The sequence below is a fragment of the Pelodiscus sinensis genome, chromosome 30 (assembly GCF_052426305.1).
Source record: "Pelodiscus sinensis isolate ZL-2025 chromosome 30, ASM5242630v1, whole genome shotgun sequence".
In the NCBI taxonomy this organism is placed as follows: Eukaryota; Metazoa; Chordata; order Testudines; family Trionychidae; genus Pelodiscus; species Pelodiscus sinensis.
Genome location: NC_143081.1, coordinates 2,279,739 through 2,305,487, shown reverse-complemented (window position 1 = coordinate 2,305,487; position 25,749 = coordinate 2,279,739). Strand labels below are relative to the sequence as shown.

At 54.1% G+C, this 25,749-nt stretch overlaps 1 protein-coding gene and 1 long non-coding RNA gene across 6 annotated transcripts; both read left to right on the top strand.

The window, feature by feature from the left end:
- The first annotated feature begins 115 nt into the window (after nt 1-115).
- LOC142821037 (immunoglobulin superfamily member 1-like) lies at nt 116-15,900 on the top strand. Of its 5 annotated transcripts, none has more exons than XM_075911784.2 (9): nt 116-2,055; nt 2,203-2,241; nt 4,277-4,579; nt 6,678-6,968; nt 7,971-8,261; nt 9,349-9,690; nt 13,458-13,559; nt 13,983-14,104; nt 14,582-15,900. In XM_075911784.2, exons 1-9 carry the CDS (start codon nt 2,025-2,027, stop codon nt 14,726-14,728), a joined length of 1,668 nt encoding a protein of 555 aa, XP_075767899.2. In that variant the 5' UTR covers nt 116-2,024; the 3' UTR covers nt 14,729-15,900. The 5 variants fall into 5 exon arrangements, 3 of the variants coding, with proteins under 3 accessions (XP_075767899.2, XP_075767898.2, XP_075767897.2); XM_075911783.2 differs by having other exon boundaries at nt 2,170-2,241; XM_075911782.2 differs by having other exon boundaries at nt 116-2,241.
- A 6,121-nt stretch (nt 15,901-22,021) lies between these two features.
- LOC149520994 (uncharacterized) lies at nt 22,022-24,895 on the top strand. The gene is made up of 3 exons (XR_016348109.1): nt 22,022-23,588; nt 23,711-23,749; nt 24,856-24,895. It is a non-coding gene; the product is annotated as an uncharacterized LOC149520994 (long non-coding RNA).
- The last annotated feature ends 854 nt before the right edge of the window (nt 24,896-25,749 follow it).

Sequence of the window (25,749 nt, the reverse complement as noted above, 5' to 3'; positions counted from 1 at the left end):
GAGACTCTGAACTGAAGCCAGAGATGCCCACGGTGGCCTTGTGGGTCGGCCAACAGAACCCATTAGAATAACAGATGACCGGAGCTGTGTCACTCACCAGATTTAGATGGGTACGACTTGGGGTGTCTCTTTCTGGCTGTCACCTGCAGAGAACTCGTTTATTCCATTTTTAATGAATCTTTAGGCTTCGTCAACACTGCTATTGCCAGCAGAGAGTATGTAAATGAAGTGCTGATTAGCATTTTGTCATGCTTCATTTGCATAATCTATTTGAGACATTTTGGGGCAAGATCCTTATGCCTCTCAGGGAGAATTCAAGAATGGGGCTGAGGGGCTGAGGATTTGGCTGCCCAAGGCTGCGAGGTAGAGCAGTCGACTGGGGATTTGGGTCACTGGCCCTGGGGTATTTCCCAGCCAGGGCAGCTCTGTGGGTTGGTGAGGGACGGAGCAGCATGATCCACTGAGGGCTAGCTGGACCCCTACTCCAGTGTGCCCAGAGGAAACCCTACACACACTCTTCACCCAGGGCCTGGCAAAGTCCCTGCTGTCAGCTACCAACTCACTCTCCCTTCACCGGTGCATTTCTCCAGCCCAACCGCGTCCCTGTATGAGTCCTGGCCTCGGTGTTGGTTTTGCTTTCGCATTCCCCTTGCCATGCTCAGACAGAACATGAACCTGCACTGCTGGGCCCGTTGTCTGTGGGATAAATGTTCCAGTTGCTGCAGTGTCTACTCCCTCGCCTCCATCCTACTCAACCTCGCTGTGTCTGAGAAACTCCTCACCCACCTTGTCTGTCACTAAGAGCCCTTGAATTTCCTGTGTGGGATCTGCAGCCTTGAGCAAAGTGTTTATTTCCCCACATTTAGGTTGAATTTCCCAGAGGGAGCTCGCTGTTCAGGGCCAGGCTGTGATCCCATCTTCACATCCGGTCCCCCTGCTAGGAGGGATTTCCATGCAGAGAGGTTCTCTCTAGGGTTGGAGCTGTTCTGGCTTTTCTCTCTTGTAAGCAGCACACAGAACGTCCCTTCTAAGAAACCCCACGCTCTCGCTTTTGCTCTCCGACTTCCTGATAGATCGGAGGGGAATTTTCAAACATGAGCTCCATTCACAGAACAGTTGCCCTCTTCATACACTGGCCTTAAGGTCACCCATGAGTCTATCTTTGACCATAGGCTTCACTAGCTCACCCAGGGCGCATCTCTCTCTCTCTCATTGACAAAGGAGTAAACCGCTTGTGAGCTCAGTCTGCATAAACTATTTACAGAGTGAGACAGATTTACGTGGGGTTCTGGTGACATTGGTCGTCTCCGTGTCTGTGTGGCTCTGCTGTGGCTGTGACCCCCGCCCATGTGCCTTCATTGGGGGAAGACAAGAGGGTCTGGCTGGGTAACCTCCATAGCTGGGTCTGGCACAGCAGCGCTGATGATAGAGCCTCAGACTCTGCCATGCGTTCCATCTCTCCATCCGGGCCAGCCCTTCCTCAGCTAAGTCCATCCCCAGCTGCGCCCGGCCTTCCAGCTCCTCTTACCCCGCATGGAGTCAATCTCAACCCTCAGGGTCGGGGCTGGGGTACTGGAAATCCTCCCCAGCCCATTCACTGCCCTTCTGGGCTAAGGCTCCTGGTGCCCCAGCAGAGCCTCCAAGTGTTAATGTGTCAGACTCGAGACCGACCATGGGGCAGTTCCCAAGTCTTCAGCGTCAATGAGCGAGGGCCCAGTGGATGTCAATGGACCCCATCCCCTGGGCCAGATCCCCAGTGGGTGTAAGAGCCACTGCAACTCATTCCAGGTCCCTTTGTACTGGTGGAGTCCGCCCCCACCACTGCGAGACATGCAAATGGTGAGCTCCCCTCCTCCTGTGCATCAGCCTCTGGTGTGTCTGTCACCCCTGAGCTGAGCGGTGACCACGCATGAGCCTGTGACTTCCTCTGCCAGAGCAGAGGGGCCCGTCCCCCTCCCTGCACTCACATTCGTCAAGCAGCTGAGCTGAGAACCCAGCTCCCAGCCGAGAGACACCAGCTCAGCATGGAGCCAACTCACCTCCTGCCTCTGCTGGGTAAGTGCCCCCCTCGGCTCCCACCCCCTCTGTGTGTCTGTGTATTGTCCAGCAACCCTCCCCTCGAATTGTTGAATCTCTTTGCACCCCTTTCCCTTCCTTTCTCCTCTCCAGAGCTCTCACCTCCTCCTTCCTCTTCTCCTCCAGCCTCTCTCCAGATGCTCCCCAGGCCGGTGTTCCCTGCAGGTAACGAAATCTCCCATCCTGATCTGGGTGCTCATGGTGCAGGAGGGGGAAGTTCTGCCCACGGGGATTAGGATCATCTGTGGAATTTGGAATTGCAAGTTGGGGTTCCTGGGCGCCCCTGTGCCAAGCCTTCCTCAGACCAGGCAGCCCCCTTCATGGGCATTTTCTGTGAACCTGCCCCAGAAGCAGCTGCTCCAGTGCAAAGCCAAGTCCAAGAATGACCCCGGCTGATGGCTGCTCAGTGAGTCACTGCCAAGGCCACAGGGGAGAACCCATCTCCATGGACCCTACCTAGCCCCTCACTGGCAGCCACAGTGGAAGAGCGAGGGCTGGACAGGCCATGGAGACCGAGCTCCTCCCTCCCCATGGTACTGAGTGCTCCCGGGCAGGGCCCATCACTGTGGGGCTGTGTGTATTAATGGGGGTTCTCTCTGCCCCCTCTCTGGGCTCCTGCAGAGGGCTCAGGGCCAGGGCCACAGCCTCATGCAGCAGCAGATGAATAGCTGGTTCCGCAGAGACCCCAGAGGAAACGTGATGAGTTCATAAACTCCCCCCTCCCTCCCCCACAACTGCCCGAACTTCCTCATTTCTGCTCGGTTTCTTCTAGCTGCTGCTGGGCAGGTCGGCTGGTCGGCTCTACCTCCCCAGGCACAGGCAGGACCCTTCCCCCCACAGATCCACTCTGTGTCCACTGGGGTGGGGGGAAGGCAGATCATGGCTAATGCATGCAAACAGGGCTTTTTTGAAAGAGAACGTCTAGACGTTTTTTCGAAAAAGGGAGCCACATTTTTGAAAAATCTTCTTGTTGTCTAGATGCTCTTCTCGAAAGAGGCTTTTTTGAAAGATACTTTCGAAAAAGCCTCTTTCAAAAGAGGCTTGCAGTCTAGATGTAACCAAAGTGCTGCCATATGGCTGGAAATTGGGTAAATGTTGCATTTTATTAATATCAGCAGAACTGACAGTTTGCACTGTGGTTTCAATGTAGAATTAGCCAAGCGGTTTTCATTCTTTTAATTTGTAACCTACTTTGCTCTGCCTGTCCTCACTTATTACTACTTCAATCCTACTGCTTCCACTTCATTAAAACATTTTTATTTTCTATCAAACCCAGTGTAAGCGATTGTTACCTGGGGGGGTGGGGAGGAGCAACCAGTGTGCATACTCCTCCTTTCCTTGCTAAAGGGGGCTCACCTAATCCTTTGGGGTTGGATCCCATCTGGGGGGTGCTCTTTCAGGAGGCTGGGCCCTAAACCGCACTCTCCTTGGACCTGAACTGGCTCAGTGTCTGTGCTTCTTCTCGGTGGGGCCAGGGACCTCAGCCCGGGGCCTTCACTGGGGGAGACCAGTGGAACTGCCCCAGTAGGACCGGGCAGTGAGGTGCCCCAGAGAGCAGCAAGGCGAGTGGCAGGGGCCATGTCAGCACAATGGGAGGCACCCCAAGGTGTCGTCTGTGACCTCACCCTGTCACAATTAGCACCTGCGTTGGTTGATAATGGGAGAGCCAACCGGTGTTGCAATTCGAACCATTAGCATGAGAATTAAACTTGTGAATGAAGTTAAGCTCCAACCCTTCTCCGTGTATTTGGCTTGTGCAATTGGTCTGAAACAAAACAGCGACTTGGAGATCCATTAACGAGTGTCCAGGCAGGTTAAAGTGTCTCCAGCAGGGTTCTGTGTGTTGCCTTTTCGGAGATCTGATCTGTGTCCATTCATTCTTTCCCGTAGGGACTGTTCAGTTTGGCCAATGTCCATGGCAGGGGGGCATTGCTGGCATTTGGTGGACTAGATCACAGTAGTGGATGTGCAGTTAAATGAAGTCTAGTATTGTGAGCCCACTTCTGCAGATGAGATGAGCTTGAGTGCGGAAAAAAGGGGAAACCATCAAAATAAGAGGAAAGAGAGGGTAGAAAATATACTTAGGAACACTGGAGGGGCGGGGCAGACTCGGGCTGCGGGGCGGAGTGGGAACATGCTGGATTCTGATCACAGGAGCTAGGAAAAGAGCAGTTTTCTTCTTCCTCTCTCCTCCTTCCAGGCCGGCTGTCTGTCCCCAAACTCACTGTGAGCCCACCACACCGCGTCTTCCTACGGGGGGAATCTATGACCCTGACGTGCTCAGCTCCCCGCACGGCCAAGGCATCTGGGATCCGGTTCCTCAGAGACAGCCAGCTAATCAACTCTGGAGAGCTCAAGCGGACTGATAACAATGCCAGATCTCTTCAGCTGTTGAGAGTGTCTCAGTCGCAAGCTGGCACGTACAGCTGTGAGTATTGGACGAGAAGGTTTTGGCAAGAGAGTTCATCGGAGAGGAGCCAACCCATCTCCATTGCAGTGACTGGTGAGATGCCCTGTTGCCTTGCCGTTTGGTGGCCCCATGGCAGGGTCTCTCTCCTCTGTACAGAGGTTAAGACAGTCCAGTAACCCGGCTCCAGACATGGTCACCATGGGGTCAGTTTCACCCCCATCTCTGGTCAGTGTCAGCCCCTCGGTCCCTGGAGCACCTGGCAGTTTGAGGACAGGGGAAGGGAAGCTGGCAGGGAGATGGGGACAGAGGGAGGATACCAGCAAGCAACAGCTGCAGCTTCAGTTGACAGCAGGACTTGCTCAGATGGGCTACGTTTACACTGGCATGATTTTCCAGAAATGCTTTTAACAGAAAAGTTTTCAGTTAAAAGCATTTTCAGAAAAGCGCGTCTAGATTGGCGTCCGTGCCAATCTAGATGCACTTTTGCACAAAAAAGTCCCGTTCACCATTTTAGCCATTGGGGCTTTTTTGCGGAAAACAAACCTGAGCTGTCTGCACTGGCCCTTTTGCCTGAACGGGAGCAGCATAGTATTTCTGCAAGAAGCACTGATTTCTTACGGTAGGAAGTCAGTCTTCTTGTGGAAATTCAAGCGGCCAGTGTAGACAGCTGGCAAGTTTTTCTGCAAAAGCAGCTGATTTTGCGGAAAAACTTGCCAGTCTAGACACAGCCTGGGTGTTTAGTTATAGCCCAGATTTCAGGTCAGGTCTGTGACATTCGTCAGTAGGGAACAGAGGGAGGAGGGAGAGAGTGGCTGGGAGGAGCCAGGGGGGCTAGGAGAGTCATTTGGAACATCTCCTCTCCAAGGATCCGGGTTTGGGTGGATAAACAGTGGAGCAAGAGCTTGTACATCAGCCTCAGGCATGCCATTTGCTCAGTTGCATTTAACATTTCCATCGTTGTTAATGGCTGAAGGTAAAAAGTTTCTTCAACAGATTTTTAGGAATTTTGTTGTTACCTGAAAGCTCCCCAGGATCACAGAGTCCCTGGCCTTGGCAGTTCGCTGCCACCAGCAAGAAATCGCTTAGCAACTTCTTAGAACCTCAAGCTCCTCTACCACAAGAGAGGTTGAAAAAACAAACTATCCAACCTCTTGGTCTGTGCCTGCTCGGGGCAGCTCCCTGACCCCCCTGGCCTCAGCCGCACAAGCCCCCTGCCAGTCCCTGGAGGCTGAGGTACCCAGGCACGAGCTGTCCCCTCCCCAGGTACCCAGCAGGGGAGGCTGGTCCCACTGGGTCCCACAGGGAGATCTCTGCTGCTCAGGGGATGCCTGGCCCGGTGGGGACGTGGTTCCTGGGCACGGAGTTGGGGCAGCCTGGGATCCCTCCCTAGCTCCTCCTCTGCCTCTGTCACCAGCCACCCACATAGGAACCATCCCCTCCTCCAACCCTCTTGTCTTTTCCAGGCCCCCCAGCTCACCATGTCCGGGCCACAGCTTGTGTATGTCGCTGGAGACACCAGGGGAAGAAGTGGGAGGGAAAGGGGGAAGGGTTGTTGGTACAAATGGTTCTATCAAACAGTGTTTTATGGCCCCGGCTCTTCCACTTCATTCATAACAATTGTCAGAATCAAAATCCGTTTCTGCTGCCCCCCTGACTGCTCAGCAGTGCACCAGGGCCCCCTATACCCCATGGCTAGGACAAGGACGTGCCTGGTCTTGCCATCTCCAAAGTGCCCCTGGTGCCAGTACAGAGACCAGCTGGTGCTCACAGCTGGGACATTAACCACCCATCCCTCCTTCTGCTGAGCTCTGGATGGCCCAGCCCAGCCAGCGGATCCAACACACACAGGCCCTGCTCCTGCGGGGTAACATGTGGGCAGGATGGGGCGGAGAGGGAGCCGGGTGTTTCTCCCAGAGAACTCTCCATCCCTCTCCTGTTCCTGAGAGGACTCTGACCTGGTATCATCTGGCCCTCCCCTCCCAGGGCCTGGCAGAGCTCTGGGTGCGCGCTGGGTCATGCATGTGTCCCTACTATACACACCAGGCCAGCTGGGAGGACCAAGAAGGGAAGAACCAGCCTGGGTCTCTCAGCCTGGGGGAGGCAGCTCTGGGCAGGGACACTGGAGGAGTTTGTGTGAGGGAGTCAGGGACCTGGCTCATCTATCTCCCCGCCGCACTTCTCTCCCTCCCAGCACGTCCACCTCCCCCCAGCCTGTCTCTGGACCCTCCTCACCCCATCTACATCCGAGGGGAGCAGGTCACCCTCAGGTGCTCCGGTCAACTGAATGAGGAAGCAGCAGGATACAGGTTCTTCAACCAGAGAGGGGAGCAGATCTCCAGCGGGGAATCCAGCCAGGTCACCTGGCAGATCAGCACGAGGGATGCAGCCGCCAGCCAAGCCTACACCTGCCTGTACTGGAGAGTGGAGCGTGGGCGAGAGATCCCGTCGGAAAAGAGCCCCCCTGTCCCGGTGTCGGTGACGGGTGAGACCCTGTTTCCACCAAGCTGGAGGGGAGACGTGAGAGGTGTCACTGGGGAGGCCCATTCTCAATCCCATAGTCCCACTGCCCTCCGCCTCTCCCTAGCCATGCCCACAGCCTTGCTGCCCAGAGACCCTTCAGCAGAGCCTGGGATTTGCTAAACCCCCTGTGCGCTGACCCCTCCATCCCAGACGTTCCTCCTCACAGCACAATGTGACCCCTGCTGTGCCCCCATCCCTCTGCTCCAGGCCTTTTTCCATCTCATTTTTCTTCAGCAAAGACCTGCCCCCACACACACTACGACGAGGTTCCCATCTCAACCTGGAAGGGCCACTGGGGTTTAGAGCTGAGGCAAAGAATCCAGGGTGTGTCTAGACTACAGGGTTTTGTCGATAAAAGTGGACTTTTGTCAACAAAACTATACCCCGTCCACACTGCCTTTTAGTTATGTCGACATAACATTGACAAAACTCAGCAGTTTCGTTGATGTATGTAAACCTCATTCTACGAGGAATAACGCCTTTTGTCGACAGAGTTCTGTTGATAGAAGGCATTATTGCATCTACACTGTTCTTTGCGTCCACACTGTTATGTCGACAAAGAGGCTTGCTTTGTCGACAGAACTGGCTGTAGTCTAGACGCTCTTTGTCGACAGAAGCTTTGTCAACAGTATCTGTCGACAAAACTTCTGTTGACAAAACCCTGTACTCTAGACATACCCCCAGAGCCCCAGGCCTGGATCACCCAGCCAAACACCAGACCATAGATCATACTTCACTGATAGCCAAGCCAGGAAGAACCCTGTGTATGTCTAGTCTGAGCTCCTACCTCCCAAAGGACAGAGACCTGGGACAGAATCAGCCCCAACACCCCTCCCGCCTCCTCTGGTTCCAGTTCTCCTCCCTCCCCCTGCCTGGGACTCTGACCTAATATAATCTGCCCCGCACCACCAATTGCCTGGCGGAGTGTTCATCCCTCTCCCCTCCCAACTTCTCTCCCTACCAGCACATCCACCTCCCCCCAGGCTCTCTCTGGACCCTCCTCACCCCATCTATATCCGAGGGGAGCAAGTCACGCTCAGGTGCTCCGGTCAACTGAATGAGAAAGCAGCAGGATACAGGTTCTTCAACCAGAGCGGGGAGCAGATCTCCAGCGGGGAATCCAGCCAGGGCACCTGGCAGATCAACACAAGTGACGCAGCCGCCAGCCAAGCCTACACCTGCCTGTACTGGACAGTGGAGTGCGGGCGAGAGATCCCGTCGGAAAAGAGCCCCCCTGTCCCGGTGTCAGTGACAGGTGAGAACCTGTTCCCGGCCATGCTCCCAATGCTCCCTGCCTCTCCCCAGCTGTGCCCCTGGCCTGGCTGTCCTGATACTTTTTTGCAGAGCCTGGGGCTTCCTCCTCTCCTGCCCCCTGCACTGACCCCTTTCTCCCAGAGGCTCCTTCCCACAGCACCATCGTCTGCCCTCCCTCTGCTCCCCAGACCTGTTATTCTAAGTCACATCCCCCCCCCCACACACACAGTCATGAGGTTTCCATCTCAACCTGGCACAGACATCCCCAGCCCAGGAGGGAAGCTGGTTTCTGATGTGGCTTGGAGGGGATCTCCCAGCCTACTCCTTGCACCATCGATCATACTTCACCAATTGTCAGGCCCGTGTCCATCTCCTCTGTGCTCCTGCCTCGAACAGGCCAGAGAACCCGCCCCAACCTCCCTCTGTCTCATGCTCCTGTCTCCTGTTCCAATTCTGCTCCTTCTCCTCCTTCTCCTTCGTCCCCTCCCCTGTTTCACTCTTCCACAGGCCTCCCGCACAATGCTCAACACCAACATGGTTGCCCGGCTGAGAAAATGGCCCCCTCCAGGCCACCAGGGCTGCTATACACAAGGCTGCCATGGACACACCAATCTTCAGAGAGCGGCACAGCAAATGGGCACTCAAAGCAGCAAAGAACATGGCCGCCCAAGGGACACAGACCTGGGCACCCCCCTTTGACAGGGCTGCCTCGTGCCTCCAGGATGGTGGATTCTAAGCAGGGCCCCTAAGTCTCAAACAGCCTGGCCAGGGGGAGGGGATCCCCACAGGTCTTGGGCCCTCTCTGTCAAAGGCTCCGTAGGGCATTGGCAATGGGGGGGGACCCCAAAAACAAGTTAGGTTCTGTTGCCCTTGTGCACTTTTGACCCCCTCACCTGTATCTCAGCCCGACATTGTATGGCCCTAGCCCGGCTCCTGCTCATTTCTGTGAGCAGCGCCTGGGGAGCCTGCAATGAGACCAGAGACTCCGGAGAGAAAACAAAGTTCAGCTGTGAATGAACCGAATTCTGGGCTCCACTTTCTCCCTTCCCAGGGCCCTGCTGACCCCTCCCCTTTCCTGCTCCCCACAGATCTCCCTCCCCAGCCAGAGCTAAGTGTGGATCCTCCATCTGGAGCGGTGAGTGAAGGATTTCCCCTGAACATCACCTGCACGGCCCCTGGGGACACCTATGAGCGGAGGTTTCACTTCTACAAGGACGGAATCGAGCTCATTCCTGGGGATCTGGGCTCTGAGATCAGCACCGTGGAGCTCGGCACCGGCTCTGTGAATGTCTCTGTGCTCAGCATCCCCCGGGCCAGTCCCAACATCACTGGGGATTACACCTGTGGGCACGAGGAGAACGTGAATGGAAGGTGGATTCCATCCCCCAGGAGCTCAGCTGTGAATGTTACTGGGAACGCCATGATGTCAGGTGAGTCAGCTGCTGCCTGCTCACATCTCCCCCAGGTTCCCCCACAATTCCCTTTTAGTATGGCTGGACAAGCAAGGACAGGGCAGGTCACAGCGGTGTGACAGGACAGGAAGGCAGGAGAAGGACAGATTCGGGGACAGGAAGGATCAGGGATCGGTGCCCATGTATCAGATAGGGAAGGGCTGGAGGTGGGTTTCCCATCTCAGCTCGATGGCCCCTGAGATCCAGGAGAGTTCATCCCAGACCCTAGAGGCAGAAAAATCTTCAATACCACGGGCATGATGCTCAGCAGTGACATTAACTGGCTGGTTCCATTCATGAGTCTCTGCAGCTCATATCTTCTGCTGAGTCTGGAAGCTGGTGGTGGGTGGCTCCTTCTTCCTCATCAATGGCCTCATCTTCCTCATCTCCTACCACTGCTCATAGATCCAGGTACCTGGCTTGTTCTGCCGAGGGGTCCTTCATCCTGTGCCTTGGATTTTCCCTGTGAGAATCGCTGCAATTGCTCAACTTGAATATCAACCTGGAGGGGGAATTTCTGGTGGAAAATCAAAGAGCGAGACCTTGGTAAAATCTGCAGGGTCTGAAAGGGCTTTGGGCACCGTGAGCATTTCAGCCACCAACTGAACAACAGCTGCATCTGTGATGGGGCACGTCCACTTTTTCACAGCTGCATAACTCCTGTGCACAGAGATTGCTTCTTTGGTGTGAACCCGACTCCCCAGTATTCACCCCACACATGCAGCTGTGAAAATGTAGGTCTGTACTCTGTTCTGTGAAGAATAACCTCTCCCACTGGCAAACAATATCACAGGGGTGTGTCCATGAGAGTGACACGGGTGGGGGCTCAGTTGTTCTCTGAGTCCCCGTGAAATCCATATTTGAACAGATGTGCCTGGAATGGGATCGCTTCTCTGAAAACCTGTCAGGAGAGAGACAGAATCACCCAATCGAGGACAGTCCTCACCATGGACAGAACCGAGTGATTGTGGAAAGACACTGAACCAAGATGCGCCAGAGACATAGTGTACCAATGAGACGATAAGTAAACCACCCCGTGCCTTTATTTATTCCACCACCACGCCTCTACCCAATGATACCACAGTTCGGCCCACACTCAGTCTTGTCTAGTTTAGTCCTCGCTTCCCCATCAGGGATCCAGTCTTTCCTCCTCGGGGTTACTGACGTGATGTTGCTCCTGGGAGAGGGAGAGAGGGGGATCCGGCCTCGCCCTCACTCACAGACCCCAGCTCAGGGCCCTAAGTACATGGATGAACTCCTAATCCGGTCTGGCTGCTGGGGCTGCCCTCCGTAACATGCCAGCCCGCGGGCAGCACTGAATGCCCTGCCCTGGGCTGCTTCCTCTCCCCTCACCTTGGTCCCGTTACTGACTCACTGCGGCTGTCTTGCTGCCACCCCGGAGGTCCTCGTCTTTCTCCTGGATCCCTTGGCAACACCTCTTCCCTTCCCTCCAGGCACCCCTCCCACTGCTCGTTGCTTCTGTCTCTGCCTCTCTGCTCCAGGAGCTTGCCCAACCCACCTTACCATCCCTGGCGGGGGGAGGGGCACGCCCGTCCAACATCCACCCCTGCCCTCTGCTCCCACCAGGATGGAGGCATGGCCTTGCCGCGCCCGGTGATGCCTCCCCGCTCTGCTGACCCACGGCACGTGAACATGCTGCACGTGTGTTTCTCCCACTTCACCGCACCCCGGCACAGGCGGCCCATCACACGGCTGAACCTGGAATAGGATTGCTGATCCATACACCTTCCAGTAAAACAGTCAAAGGGAGACATTGGCGGAAGGCTCTGTTTTGGCCCAGCTCAATCACTGCTTAAGGTTTGAAAACTACAAACCATGTTGTGGGAGACCAAATTGATCTTGGCTCTTTTTGTTAAAACAAAGCAAATGGTCACAGTTTATAGGGATTGTGATTGGGGGGATACCCCGCGTTGGACTGTAAGAGGTTAAAACAGCCTTGGAAGTGGGCTGTGGGTGGCAGCCAATCAGAAGAGGGCTTGTGGCAGCCAATCAGAGCTTGGCAGGCTGTATAAAAGGGATGGCTGGCCAGGAGGGGCTCACTCTTGCTCCAACTCTGGAAGGAGAGGGACCTGGCTGCCTGCTCGCTGGGTACCTTGGACAGCGCCGTGGTGGAGGAAGGCAGGGAGAGCTGTGGCGCTCACTTCTGAATCATCCCCAGGGTAAGGCCAGCAACGGGGACTGAGGAAGATGCAGAGAGGCAGCCAGGGCAGAAGTAGGCAGAAGGTCTACACCCTTTGCCAATGCTGAGTGGCCATTTCAGTTTGCAGTTTGAGACAGGGGCTAGACCCTGATAGTGGGTCACTGAGACAAGGCGGTAGGAGTTCCCTAATCAGGGATGACCCCAGAGCATGGGGATGCTGTTCTGGGACAGTGCCCTGATGGGAGGGGGCAATTGTCTAGGATACACACAAGTCTTGGCAGGTGATGGAGAAGGGACAATTGCAACATCCATAGGCGGTAACAAGGCATCGATCAACCATGGAGAATAGGTGACAACTCTACTATTGACGGGGCTGGAGATGGCCTGCCCAAGTGACTAGCCTCCTTGAGCAAATTCAAAGCCCAATGAGAGATGTTCTCCTCTGGAGTATGGAGAAGGTTCAAAGTCTCTTCCATCTAACACGGCTGCCGCGGTCACAGCAGTCTTCTTGTATCTCATAACCAACTGCTGCAGATCAGCCAAGTCATAAAGTTCTCTGTGGAATCATCACGGTTCTGGGAAACTTGTTATATCTGAGCCGACCTGACTTGCGGCCTCATCCACTGAGATTTTCAGTCTCACTTGTTGATTTTTCTGTCCCTTTCTCCTATTTTGTCAGGAATCACTAGCTTTGACCTCCAAGCTAAGTGTCTACCTTCCAATTAACCATTAACGAGGTCGTGTTCTCTTTGCTTAATCTATGGTGGACAATGCACATGGTGGCAGTTGATTTGTCACAACATGGGGCACACACTCGCACCTCAAATCCAGGGTAACATGCTGTGACGTAGTGTGGGTACCTTGCTGGTTGCTAGGCTTGGGCTGTGGGTGCTGTCTGTACCACAGCCCAGCTGAGTAGCTGATGGGACAGGGAGGTAACCTATTCGACCGGTTCCCTCCCAGGGAGAGGAACAAAGGAAGGTGGGATGCTGCCCCTGGCTGGGGGGCAGGGCTGGAAGGGATGGTTGGTTAGTTTCTGTCTGGGAAGCAGGGGAGAGGGAGCTAGGGAGGGGGCTGGGATTGTAGGGCCCAGCCACCCCCCATCTCAAGGGGGGCTCTGAGGCCTCTTAGCCCCAGTTCCTGTAACCAGATTGCATCTGTGCTGGGCTGTATCCTGGAGAAGCAATAAACTCCCTCTATTCTACTGGCTGGTGGAGTCTGTTCGTGCCACTACGGGGGTGCAGGAGACGGGGAAGCCCCAACGCACCGCCACCCATGCTAAAAACTGCCCACCTCATTTGTGGGGAGCAGATCAGGTCACATGGCTGTTGATTTTGCTCAAAATAGGAATTAGTCTCCTAAGACTGCTCCCACTGAAGGAAAACCTTCCCCCCAGATCTCTCTTGGGAAAAGGGGGTTGGATGAAGAGACAGATCTCCCCATCCTTTCTAGCTATGATACATCAATGGCCACCACAGGAAATCTGTTCCCAGGACAGATTCCTTGGAGGGGCTCAGACCTTTTCTCAAGGCTACTGGTCTGTTCTCATTTTCCCTCTCTTCTCTTTCATTTGCACCCTGAACAGGCTCACTCAGTGCCCGTGATATTCTGCTGGGAACTGGTGGCGTCTTGCTCCTGATCGCCGCCCTGGCTGCTCTGCTCTTCTACTGCTGCAGGAAGAAAAGAGGTGGGTGAAAGGAGGCGAGAGGCTGGGATCTCCCACCTGTGCCTGAGATCTAGTGAGGACAGGACAAAGTATAGGAAGAAGACAGACCTAAAAGGCTGTCAAATCTATATTGGCACAAATTCTACTTTATCAACACCTGATGTCAAACAGCGAACCCAACTGAAGTTTGGTTTATGCCACATTATTTCACTTGACGTCTGCACTAAGACATTTGGTTGTATTCAGAGTGAAGTGAGGGTAAAATAATGTCAAAGTTATAGAATTCTCCAGACCTCTGTGCTGAGAAAATACGTATTTAAACAGAATGACCCGTGGGCATGAAGCTGACTTTGCATCATTGGCTCAAGGTCATGCCCTGTAGTTGTGTCATTTACTCAAGGTATGTCCCCACCTCAACTCCCTTCTTCTCTGGTTCTGCACTAGTTCCAAAGACTCCAAAATGCACAGAAGGTTCTGAGCTTGCACAATACACCAGGAACCTGGATCCAGGCCATGACAGCAAGGGATCAAAAGCCACGGGCGCTGGAGCGGAGCAGATGGAGCAGGTAACATGACTGCATTGATAGGCTAAGGTCAAGAGCCAACAGAATCCAACCTCTTTGAATTGACAATGCCTGAATTGTTGCCCAGGCCTCAGATATTGCTACCTCTCTAGGGTAGGGCTATCAGAAAACAGCCACAAAGAAATACGGCCCAGAGTTTGTTCATGCAGATAGAATGGGCTGGGAATTGGCCTTCCCTTTCCCAAAACCACCACTGAATCCCAGACAGAAGAGACCTCAAGAAGTCATCAGTTCTGCCCCCTGTGCTGTGGTAGTGTTACTTCAACCTAGACCAGCCCGTAACCTCTCACCTAAATCTCTCTTGCCGGAGACTACACCCATTCTGCCTTAACTTCGGTGAACACAGAGAACCGTCCTCTTTATAACAGTGACTGAGCAGCTGTCTATCATGTCTTCCATCAGCCATGTCATCTCCCTGCACCCTTCCCCCCTCACCATTTCTCTTTCCTCCCCCAACAGGATTCAGAAGTTACCTACGCACTTCTAGTTCTTCCAACTTCACAGGCCCACACAACGCAGTCGAAAAACAAAGCCAAGCCTGCCGAAGATGAACATGTGCTATACAGCGAGGTGGTGACATCTCGAATCCGGAGAAAAGCTAAATAATAAGGGAATCCCTCTCTCTGTTCCTCCACATCTTCTTCCCCTCCTTGAACATTCACATCCTGAACCGTTTATATCCCAACAGCCCTTGTACGGCATGTGGCAAAGGGCCCACCTAAGTTACCACGGTCAAAATATTTAGCCAGTCAGCATGTTGGAAGGTATCATGGAAAAACTGGTCATGAATATCACGGTGCGATGTGTGTATGGGTTGTGTCAAAAGAGTTACCCATGTGTCTGGAAATATCTTGTGAAGGTATTTGAAGCCAGACTCATACCCAGCAGTGTGGATTTATGAGTTTCTGTGACTCAAGTGAAGTGCCAGCGAAGAAACACCACATGGCTTAGATCCTCCTTAAAGTCCAAAGCCAGCTCTTGCTTAGCTGCACGTGTTAGCTAAGAGCTGACAATCTCATCACTGGAGACTGGACCAAGTCATGTGGGTGTTACTTTTGTTTGATATTGGAATTAGACCTATAAGAATGTGTTTCATGTTTCTTAATATAAATGTAAAGTTCGCAAGAATGTGTTTCATGTTTAGAATCTACAAATTGCTCGTGTATTGTTGCTGCCTGCATTAATTTCACTGATCATGGCCACACGCCATGTTTTCAGCTGATATTTAAATGTTTGCTCTGCAACTGTGAACACCTGTTAAGTCTGGAGAGCAGCACGACCAAGTGTGAAATACAAGTTTGCCACCGGAAGAGCTATTTCCTGCCCAGGGAGAGAAGGGCCCTAGACATCAGACAAACAGTTGTGGAACATCAGAGCACAAAACACTTTGCTGTTTGTTCTCTTAACCTATGAACTGGAGACCTGCACGTGAACTGGTTCCGTCATCCTGATGTCTGGGGCAAGGCAAGAAAAATCCCTTACAAAATTAATCTGATTTTTGGCTCTTTGAACTGTTAAGGGTCAGAATCTCTGAACTGAAGCTTTGTGGGTCTACCTGCAACACCCATTTCAGTAACATGACCAGAGCTCCATGAATCATCAGTTTTAGATGGCTAATACTTGGTGGCTGTGTCTAGACTGGCAAGTTTTTCTGCAAAATCATCTGCTTTTGTGGAAAAACTTGCCAGCTGTCTACACTGGCCGCTTGAATTTCCGCAAGAACACTGACGATCTCATGTAAGATCATCAGTGTTCCTGCGGAAATACTGTGCTTCTCCCGTTCGAGCAAAAGCCCTCTTGCACAAATCATTTGCGCAAGAGGACCAGTGTAAACAGCACAGTGCTGTTTTCCGCAAAAAAGCCCCGATCGCAAAAATGGCGATCGGGGCTTTTTTGCGGAAAAGCGTGTCTAGATTGGCCACGGACGCTTTTCCGCAAAAAGTGCTTTTGCGGAAAAGCGTCCTGACAATCTAGACGCGCTTTTCTGAAAATGCTTTTAATGGAAAACTTTTCCGTTAAAAGCATTTTTGGAAAATCATGCCAGTCTAGACGTAGCTGGTGTGTCTCTTTGCTGGCTTAAACCTGCGGAGAACTCACTTGTTCCATTTTTAATAACCCTTTAGAGAGTTTCTCATGGCACTGGCTAAGAATGTGGCCTTTGGTGTAGGATTTAGGCAACCAATTGATCCTGGGGTAAGCGGCTGGTGTCTCAGACCGGGAAGCAACCTACATGCGATGTGGTTTTGGGGATTAGTGACCATTGGCACTAGTTCCAGTGTGTGTCTTGTTTTGTGGGAGCCAGAAAAGTGCATCTACAGGGACCATCCTTTGACCCCTCAAATGCAGGCACTTAGCAGCGTAACACTGTCAGGGGCCATGGTCAGTTTCAACATCCACTGCCTGGCCACAAAGCAATGGACCGAATCTCTCACAGGCCAACAGCCTCACCCAATGCCCCGTCTCGGTCTGCCTCTAGCTGGTTTCTGTTTCGGTCACTGATGTAGGCCACTGGCTGCCAGCAATCTGCAGACACCTGTAAAATCACAGCATCAAAAGCAGACCCTGAAACATCGGATGGAATTTTTAATAGCCCTTCTTCACAGAACCCCGGGCTGACAGAGACCTCAGGAGTCATCGGGTCCAGCCCTCTTCCCAAACTGGACAAAGCCCAACACAATCATCCCAGCCAGGGCTTTGTCAAGCTAGGTCTTAAACACCTCTAGGGATGGAGATTCCACCCCCTCCCTAGGGAACCCATCCCAGGGCTTCCCCACGTGCCTTGGACCAATATTCCCAGGGAAGGTGTAAAACCCGAGAAGCAGAAGATTCCAACCAGTGAGATCACACCAGGATCCCACTCTAAGAAAAACGCCCAGAGACCCCTGGCGATTGGCTAGTTTCCTTGGAGAGTTCATATGGGATCTACCAAAACAGCGGCTTTGAGAAAATATATTGAAGGGAAAAGTGGACGGCGTTGGGGTGCGGAAGAGGTGTCAGCCAGGGAGGGTTTTGGTGATGGGGTGTCCCTCACCTCATGTGAGTGGCCCCCTGGCCTAGGCTCTCTCTTTAAGAAGCCTTTTAGGACACTCGGCTCTCCAGCGGAGTCCCATCCTGTATCAATCACATCCTTCCAGGGCCCACCTCTAACAGGGCCCATCCTGGTGCCCTTGGTCAGTGTCCCTCTTAGGCTGCTCCCATCCCTCCAGGAGACATTTCCTGGCCTTTGACTTGGGACTTTACCACTGTTGCAACATATAAGCCACCTCCTGGCCCAAACAGAGCTGTCCATGGTGCTGCTGCTCCCACAGCCAGCCACCTGGTCTTCTCTGACTCAGAGCTCCAGAGACTCTGAGCTGATGCTGGTTCTGCAGCGTCGTCTTATAGGCCTACCTTGTCCCTCATTGGCTGGTTCCTTCTGTTGCTGCTCTAGCTTCCTGGAGGACTTGTCTATGGCCACAGGACTTGTCTATGGCCACAGGACCTGGTCGGCCCCATCACAGTGTCAGGCAACAACTGTGACAAAAGCTTCAAGCCCCAAGTCTCTGTGGTGTACTGGTTATCATATTTGTATAACATGCAAAAGGTCCCTGGTTTCAAACCAGCTGGAGAGATGGTCACTTTTCCTTTCCTCAAGGCTGTTGGTCTTTCCATTCCACTTTATGTCTGGAGCAATCCTTAACTCCACCTCCACCTCTTCCCAGTAACAGGCTGGTGGCTCTCAGGAGCCTGCCCAAGGCCGCAAGAGGCGGGCGCTCGCCTCATCTAGTGCGGAGATCATGGATCTCATTGAGATTTGGGGGGAGGCCTCCAACGTCAATGACCTCCACACTAGGCACAGGAATGCAGCTGTCTAGGGCAGAATAGCTGCCAGCCTGGCCACCAAAGGCCACATGCAAACCCAGGAGCAGGTTTGCATGAAAATCAAGTTGATCCAGTGAGAACCCCGACTCTGAGCCCTGAGCTTAGAACATAAGAACATAAGAACGGCCGTACTGGGTCAGACCAAAGGTCCATCTAGCCCAGTAGCCTGTCTGCCGACAGCGGCCAACACTAGATACCCTGGAGGGGATGGACCAAAGACAATGACCAAGCCATTTGTCTCGTGCCATCCCTTCTCCAGCCTTCCACAAACAGAGCCAGGGACACCGTTCCTACCCCCTGGATAATAGCACTCCATGGACCCAACCTCCATGACTTTATCTAACTTCTCTTTAAACTCTTATAGTTCTAGCCTTCACAGCCTCCTGTGGCAAGGAGTTCCACAGATTGACTATGTGCTGTGTGAAGAAGAACTTTCTTTTATTAGTTTTAAAGCTGCTACTCATTAACTTCATTTGGTGTCCTCTCGTTCTTCTATTATGGGAACTAATAAATAACTTTTCTTTGTCTGCCCTCTCCACACCACTCATGATTTTATATACTTCTATCCTATCCCCCTTCAGTCTCCTCTTTTCTAAACTGAAAAGTCCCAGTCATTTTAACCTCTCTTCATATGGGACCCGTTCCAAACCCCTCATCATTTTAGTTGCCCTTTTCTGAACCCTTTCCAAGGCCAAAATATTTCTGAAATTCCCTCATTGAAGAGAGGCTACTTTTAACTTACTTCCCCAAGTAGGTTAAAATTTTCCCTGCAGGATTCTGCATGTTGCCATTGCTGATGTCTGATTTGGGTCCTTTGTCTCAGGGACTGTCGGTTTGGCCAATGCTCGTGGGGCATGGCTGGCACTTGAGGACGGATATCACAGTAGCGGATGTGCAGTTGTATGAGTTTCTGATGCGGTGGCTGATGTGGTTAAGCCCTGTGATGGTGTTGCTTGTGTAAATGTGTGGACAGAGTTCACACCGGAGTTGATCGCAGGGGTGGGTTCCAGGGTGGGTCTGATGGAGGGGTGTTGTGTGGTGGCTGCAAAGAGTTTGTTTCAAGTCAGGTGGTTGTCTGTAGGTGAGGATTGGCCTTTCTCCCAAGGGCTGTGAGTGAGAGGGGTCATTTCCCAAGATAGGTTGTGGATTGTTTATGAGGCATTGGAGGTTTAAGTTGGAGGCTGTAGGTGATGACCAGTAGAATTGGAATTGGAAATGGTTGGGGCGAGGACAAAGTCTCACCCCTCAGCCACCAGGTGTGCAGGCGCCATCGGGGAGAGTGTCCCTGGCAGCTAATAATCCAGCCTCATGTGGAATGTCCACAGTTTGTTCAGGAAGGTTCCTGATGCTCTGTTGTTCCCTCTGGAAGTCAGTGATGGCTATAAGGTAGCTAGGAGTGCTAGTAGCACAGGTTCTGAGGAGAGAGGTGACGTAACCAGATAATGCTGCTGTAACGGGGCCAATTCCTGGGATGATGGGATATCCAGGATTCCCAGGTCTCTAGCTCTTGAGTAGCAGATGGAACACTCCTGACCGGGGATGGGGGCTGTTTGTACAGATTTGGTCCCAAGTCGTAGCAGGGAGTTTCATGAGCAGAAGGTGCTGTTTCTTTTGGTGTCTGCGGTGGGATCGGAGGATAGTGGCCTGTGGACTGTGGTGCAGGGAAGTTCTCTGGAAGCCTCCTGCTCGTAAGTTGTTGAAATCTTGGTGGAATTCTTCAAGAGTCTCTTCAAAGTTTATAGCAGGAGTTGATCAGCCGGGGTGTTTATTTAGGGGCAGGAGTGTAACGTTTGTCAGTGTCACAGCAACATCCACTCTGAAGCCAGAAGGGAAGCGTGATTCTCTACTCTGAGCTCCACAGAGTGCAGGCCACAGCCCTGAATTATCTGAGATCTTTCAGTGCTGTTTGGAAAATGCACATGGAGGGTGCCAGGAGAGAGGACAGAGGCAGCCTGGCCTGATGGTCAGAGCAGGGCTCACCCTGGGGAAAAGGGTGGGGTGGGACAGGGATTGGCTGGGCAGGTGGGGAAGATGCAGGCTGGAGGGATGGGACAGGAAAACGCTGGGATCCCAACTGGGCCCTTTCCTGGTTTCAGCAGCGTGTCCCTGCCAGTCCATGTGACCCAAGCGCTGGGTGTCCCGGCAGGCCGTCCTATGGGCCTCACCCTCCAGGATCACTGAGGGGCTGGTACATCCTCTGCCTTCGGGTGAGGGGGGGAACATCAGAGACCCTGGTTCCTCCCGGCTCTGCCTTCCAGCCCTGCCCCCCCAAGGGCCCTCAGCTCCTCGTGATGGGTCCCTGCTCACCTGTACAGGGCTCAGTGCATCCACCCTGGCACCTTACAATGGTGCAGCTGCCGAACTTTGGCAGGGCCCAGAGCTGTGCAGAGGGGCTGGGCTGCAAGGAACAAAGGGGGGGATCTGGGAGAAGCTCTGGGTGGGACCAGCTATGGGGTGGAGAGGAGTCCATGGGGCACTGCTTCTACAAAGCTCTCACATTCCTCCCTCCTCCCTTCCAGACTGGGCGTCTGTCCCTGAACTCACTCTGAGCTCACCCTACCCAGTCCTCCTACGGGGGGAATCTGTGACCCTGACGTGCTCAGCTCCCAGCACTGCCACCGTGTCCGGGATCCGGTTCCTCAGGGATGGCCAGAGAATCAGCTCCGGAGAGCTCCAGCAGTCTGAGTACAGTGTCAGCACCTCCCTCCTGCTGTCGAGTGTGTCTGAGTGGCACGCTGGAGAGTACCGCTGTGAATCGTGGAGGACAGAGTCTGGGTGAGAGATCCCATTGGAGAGAAGCCGACCTGTCCCCATCACAGTGACGGGTGAGACCCCCCGGTCATCTGCTGTTGGCTTGGCTTTGGTAGGGGGTGTCTGCTCCATGCTCTGGGCGATACAGCCCAGTCACTCAGCTCCAGACATGGTCACTATGGGGTCAGTCTCTGGCCAGCATCTGTCCCTGTGTCCCTGGAGCACCTGGAAGTTTGAGGTTACAGGGAAGAGGAGCCGGCAGGGAGAACAGGATGGGTAGGAGTCAAGAGACCCAGGCAAGTAACAGAATTAGCTTCCCCTCATAACAGTTGATGAACGGGGTGTTTAATTGAAACCCAGATTTTGGGCCAGGCCTGTAACGTGCGTCAGTGTCACAGAAACATCGACTCTGAGGCCAGAGGGGCCGAGTGATCATCTGCTCTGAGCCCACCGAGCGCAGGGACCAGCCCTGAGTGAGCCCTGCCTGGCACAGGACAGATCCCTTAGAAACACCCCTAGGGCTGGTGGGAAACTGCCTGTGATGGCGCAGCCCTGTGCCCTGCTCTGGGTGCTGGGGGCTAGGATGGAGGCAGCCTGGCCTGATGGTGAGAGCGGGGCCAGACGGGAGCAGAGATAGGCTGGAGGCAGGGCGGGTCACGGCAGGGCCATTTTCAGGAGCAGGATATCACAGCAGATCAGCCAGGTCCAAGCCAGGCCATTTCCTGGCTTCAGCCGTGTGATGGTGCAGCCCTGTGCCCTGCTCAGGGTGTTGGTGTCTGTGACGGAGGCAGCGTGGCCTGATGGTGAGAGCAGGGCCAGGGGGCGGGGCAGGAGCAGGTTGGATGTGGATCACAGGAGTCCGGCACGAAGCAGGGCCCCTCACAGCCTCAGGACGTCACAGCTGGGCCATTTCCTGGCTCCAGCAGCGTGTCCCCCACCAGTCATGTGACCCCAAGTACTGGGTGTCCTGACAGGCCTTCCTATGGGCCTGACCCCCCAGGATCATTGAGGGGCTGGTTCATCCTCTGCCTGGGGGTGGGGGAACATCAGAGACCCCGGTTCCCTTCCAGCCCTGCCCCTCTCAAGGGCCCTCAGCTCCTCATGCTGGGTCCCTGGTCACCTGTACAGGTCTCAGTGCATCCACCCTGGCACCCTCCAATGGTGCAGCTCCCGCCCTTTGGCAGGGGCCAAGAGCTGTGCAGAGGGGCTGGGCTGCAAGGGTAAATTGGGGGGCTGGAAGAACCTCTGGATGGGACTGGCTAAGGAGTGGGGTGTTACTGTTTATGTGAGTGGGGCGCTGGCTCTGAAGAGTTTTCTCCTTCCTCCCTCCCCCTTCCAGCCCAGCCGTCTGCCCCCAAACTCACCGTGATCCCACCACACCGCATCTTCCTATGGGGGGAAATCTGTGACCCTGACATGCTCAGTTCCCAGCACGGCCACCGTGTCCAGCATCTGGTTCTTCAGGGATGACAAAAGAATCGGCTCCGGAGAGCTCCAGGGTTCTCAATACAGATCTCTTCAGCTGTCAAGTGTGTCTGAGACAGATGCCGGCGCGTACAGCTGTGAATCATGGAAGAAAGAGTCTGGGCGAGAGATCCCATCAGAGAGGAGCCAAACCATCTCCATCACAGTGACCGGTGAGAGCCCCTGTTGCCTGCTGTTGGCTGGGCTGGGGTGCGAAGTATCTGCTCCATGCACAGGTGACAAAACCCAGTCACTCGGTCCCAGACAGGGTCACCATGGGGTCAGTTTCAATCCCCCATCTCTGGTCAGTGTCAGTCCTTGGGTCCTTGGAGCACCCAGCAGTTTATTGTTTAAATGTTCTTATTTCAGGCAAAAACCAAGCCAGGGAAGATCCTTTATTCCTTGGGGGCGCTGGCTGTTTCCTTGGGAGTATCCAGCCAGCCAAAGACAAAGGGACAGCAGCTCCCAATTGTTTTATAGATTCCACTTTGGGCGAGAACTTGGAAATTTTCTCCCCCACCTACCGAGGTAAATTCCCTGGGCAGACGCTCCCAGTTTGGGTGAGTATGTGACTTCCAAAGACCAATCAACTTAAAGGAGGCTGTTCACCTACGAGTGACAGGGGAATGCCCTGGATGGCTTCCCCTTGCACATGTCAAACCATAAACGGTTCCAGACTCCGTATCTCGAACTTCTCACATGCAAGTGACACCTGCTCCAAAGTAAGAGCCGACGGTGACATTCACATTGATGGTTCCAGGGGGATGTTATCCAAAGCCTCGTGGAGACATGCATGTGTGTGTCCACCCAACAATGTCGTACCTCATGAGGTGGGGGTGGAACATCACAGTTCCAGGCATGGTGGCTGGGGGCAGAGCAAGAAAAAAGAAGGTGGATCTTGGTCATGGGGGAATGGAAATCCCTACCTCATGAGAGGGACTGAGGCTCACCACGCTCAGACCAGAGAACAGGGAAGCCAAGGGGCAGTTTCACAATGACCAGTAAATGTCAGAGTCTTTCTCTCTGGAGATGTGAAAATTGCACCCGGGTCGGAAGGTCGGGGCCCAGGGGAAAGGTTAAGCTGATGGGACAGAGCGGACTTACTTCTGGGGCATCCCCTCAGGTTAAAGAGTCTCTCCCGTAGGGTTCAATGTGGAGGCTGGGCCGGTCTCTATCGGCTCAGGAAATGGGCGCCCTGCGCACCACACTGCGGTGTCTCTCCAGCCCCTGAGCTGAGCGGTGACCACACCTGACCCTGTGGCTTCCTCTGCTCTCAGAACGGAGGTGACTGTTCCCCTCCCTGTGCGCAGCTGACGGCTGCTGAGAAGCCAGCTCCCTGCCCAAAGCAACCGGCTCAGCATGGAGCTAACTCGCCTTCTGCCTCTGCTGGGTAAGTGCCCCCCTCGACTCCCAGCCCCCCTGTCTGTCTGTCTGGAGACTCCCCCCAGCCCTGCCCTTTGTCCTTATAACCTCCCCAGAGCCCTCACCCCCCTCTCTGCTCTTCTCTTCCAGCCTCGCTCCAGAGTCCCCTCTGGCCGGCGTCCACTGCAGGTAACGAGGTCTCCTGGCCTCCCTGGGGCACTTGCCGTGGGGTGGAGGAGGGAAGGGGGTCCTGGCAGTGGGGCTGGGGTCCTGCTCCTCTCACTCAGTGGTGCTGGGAATTGCAAGGAAGGGGGGAGCATCCCCTGACATTCGTGGGGGTGGAAGATTCACCCCCATCTGGTGCCTGCTGGGAGGGTTTGTTGGGTGGGTCCCAGCCCAGCCCACAGGGGGGAAGCTGTCCCCATCCCATGGGTGCTGCCCTGCCCCATACAGGCAGTCCCAGCAGGGAGAGTAAGGGCTGGATGGGCCGTGGAGACTGACTACCCCCCTCCCGAGGATGGAGGGTTCATTTCTACAAGGACAGGACACATCACTGTGGGGCTGTGTGTGGGTCTCTGTGCCCCAGCACTGGGCTCCCACTGAGGGCTCAGGGCCAGGAGCACAGACCCAGCCCTGCCGAGCAGGGCAGGAAAAGCAGGTGCTGCAGAAACCACAGAGGAAATGTGATGGATGGAAAAACTCCCCCTCCCTACCTCCGCCACATCCGCCCGAGCATCCTCATTTCTGCTCGGTTCCTGCTCGCCACTGCTGGGCAGGTCAGCTGATGGGTTCTCCCCTCTCTTGTGCCTCTTGCCCTGGACGGAGACTGTGGGGTGAATCCCCTGATGGGAATGAGGGTGTTAGGGTTGATTAATTTGCAACAAGATCCCTCCCCCTCTTTTTGCTCCCTATCTGCACCCTAAGGCTCCTGGTGCTGCAACAGAGCCTCTGGCATTAGTGTAACAGACTCCTGAGAGACCAGGGGCCATTCCCAAGTCTGCAACATGAAAGAGCGAGGTCCCAGGGGGAGTCCATAGATAGACCCCAGCCCCCCGGTCCAGATCCCCAGTGGGGGCAAGCCAGTGTAACTCCTCTGAGGCTCCTTTGCACCAAATGAGTCCCTCCCACCACCCCTAGGTGTCAGTCACATGGAGCTCCTGCTCCGTCTCTGCCCCCCACTGTCACACCCAGGAAATAAATGTCTGTCTGTCTGTCTGTCTCTCTGGACCCTCCCCCTTTCCCTGCCCACATCTCGTCCTCAGAGCTCTCACCCCCTCTCTGCTCCTCTCTTCCAGCCAGTCCCTGGGATCTCCTCTGGCTAGAGTCCCCTACAGGTAACGATGTCTCCTGGGATGCTGGCAGCGGGTGGGTGAGGGGAGAGGGGTCCTGGCGGTGCGACTGGGGTCCTGATTCTCTCCCAATATAGGGAATCATCTCCTAGTGCCCCCTGTGTCATCTCCTATTAGCAGGGGGATGGAAGAGCAACCCCATATGCTTGGCCATAGGGGAGAAGCTGCCCTCAGCACCATAAGCGCTACCGAGTCCCTCATGGGCAGTCCCAGCAGAGAGAGCGAGGGCTGGACGGACCATGGAGACCGAGCTCCCGCCTCTCCAGGATTGAGGTTTCACTTCTATAAGGACGGAGTCGAGGTCATTCCAGGAGATCTGGGGTCTGAGATCAGCACCATGGAACCGGGCACCGGCTCTGTGAATGTCTCTCTGCTCACCAGTCCAGGGATTTCACCTGGCGGCAAAGGCACCTTGGGTCCTGGGGTCTTGCCCTGCTCCCTGAATTGCTCCTCGGCTCAGTCTGGGTCTGCTGGACATGGACAGTGGGGCAGCTCCTGGGGTTATGCTTAAAAGAAGCACATGTGATCTTTTTCAGGGGGATAAGGCATTTATTGATAATATAACAAAGTAGTGCATGCATTTACACACACAGATAAACATCCTGCTGATGGAATAGGCTGTGTCTACACTGGCACCCTTTTCCGGAAAAGGGATGCAGATTAGCCAAGTCGGAATTGCAAATGCAGTGGGGATTTAAATTTTCCCTGCTGCATTTGCATGAACATGGCTGCCGCTTTTTTCCGGCTCTAGACATTTTGCCTTGTCAGGCGGTAATTAGTCACTCAGTATCACAATCAATCTTCCTGCAACATATGATTATCTGGAAGAATTTGTTCTCA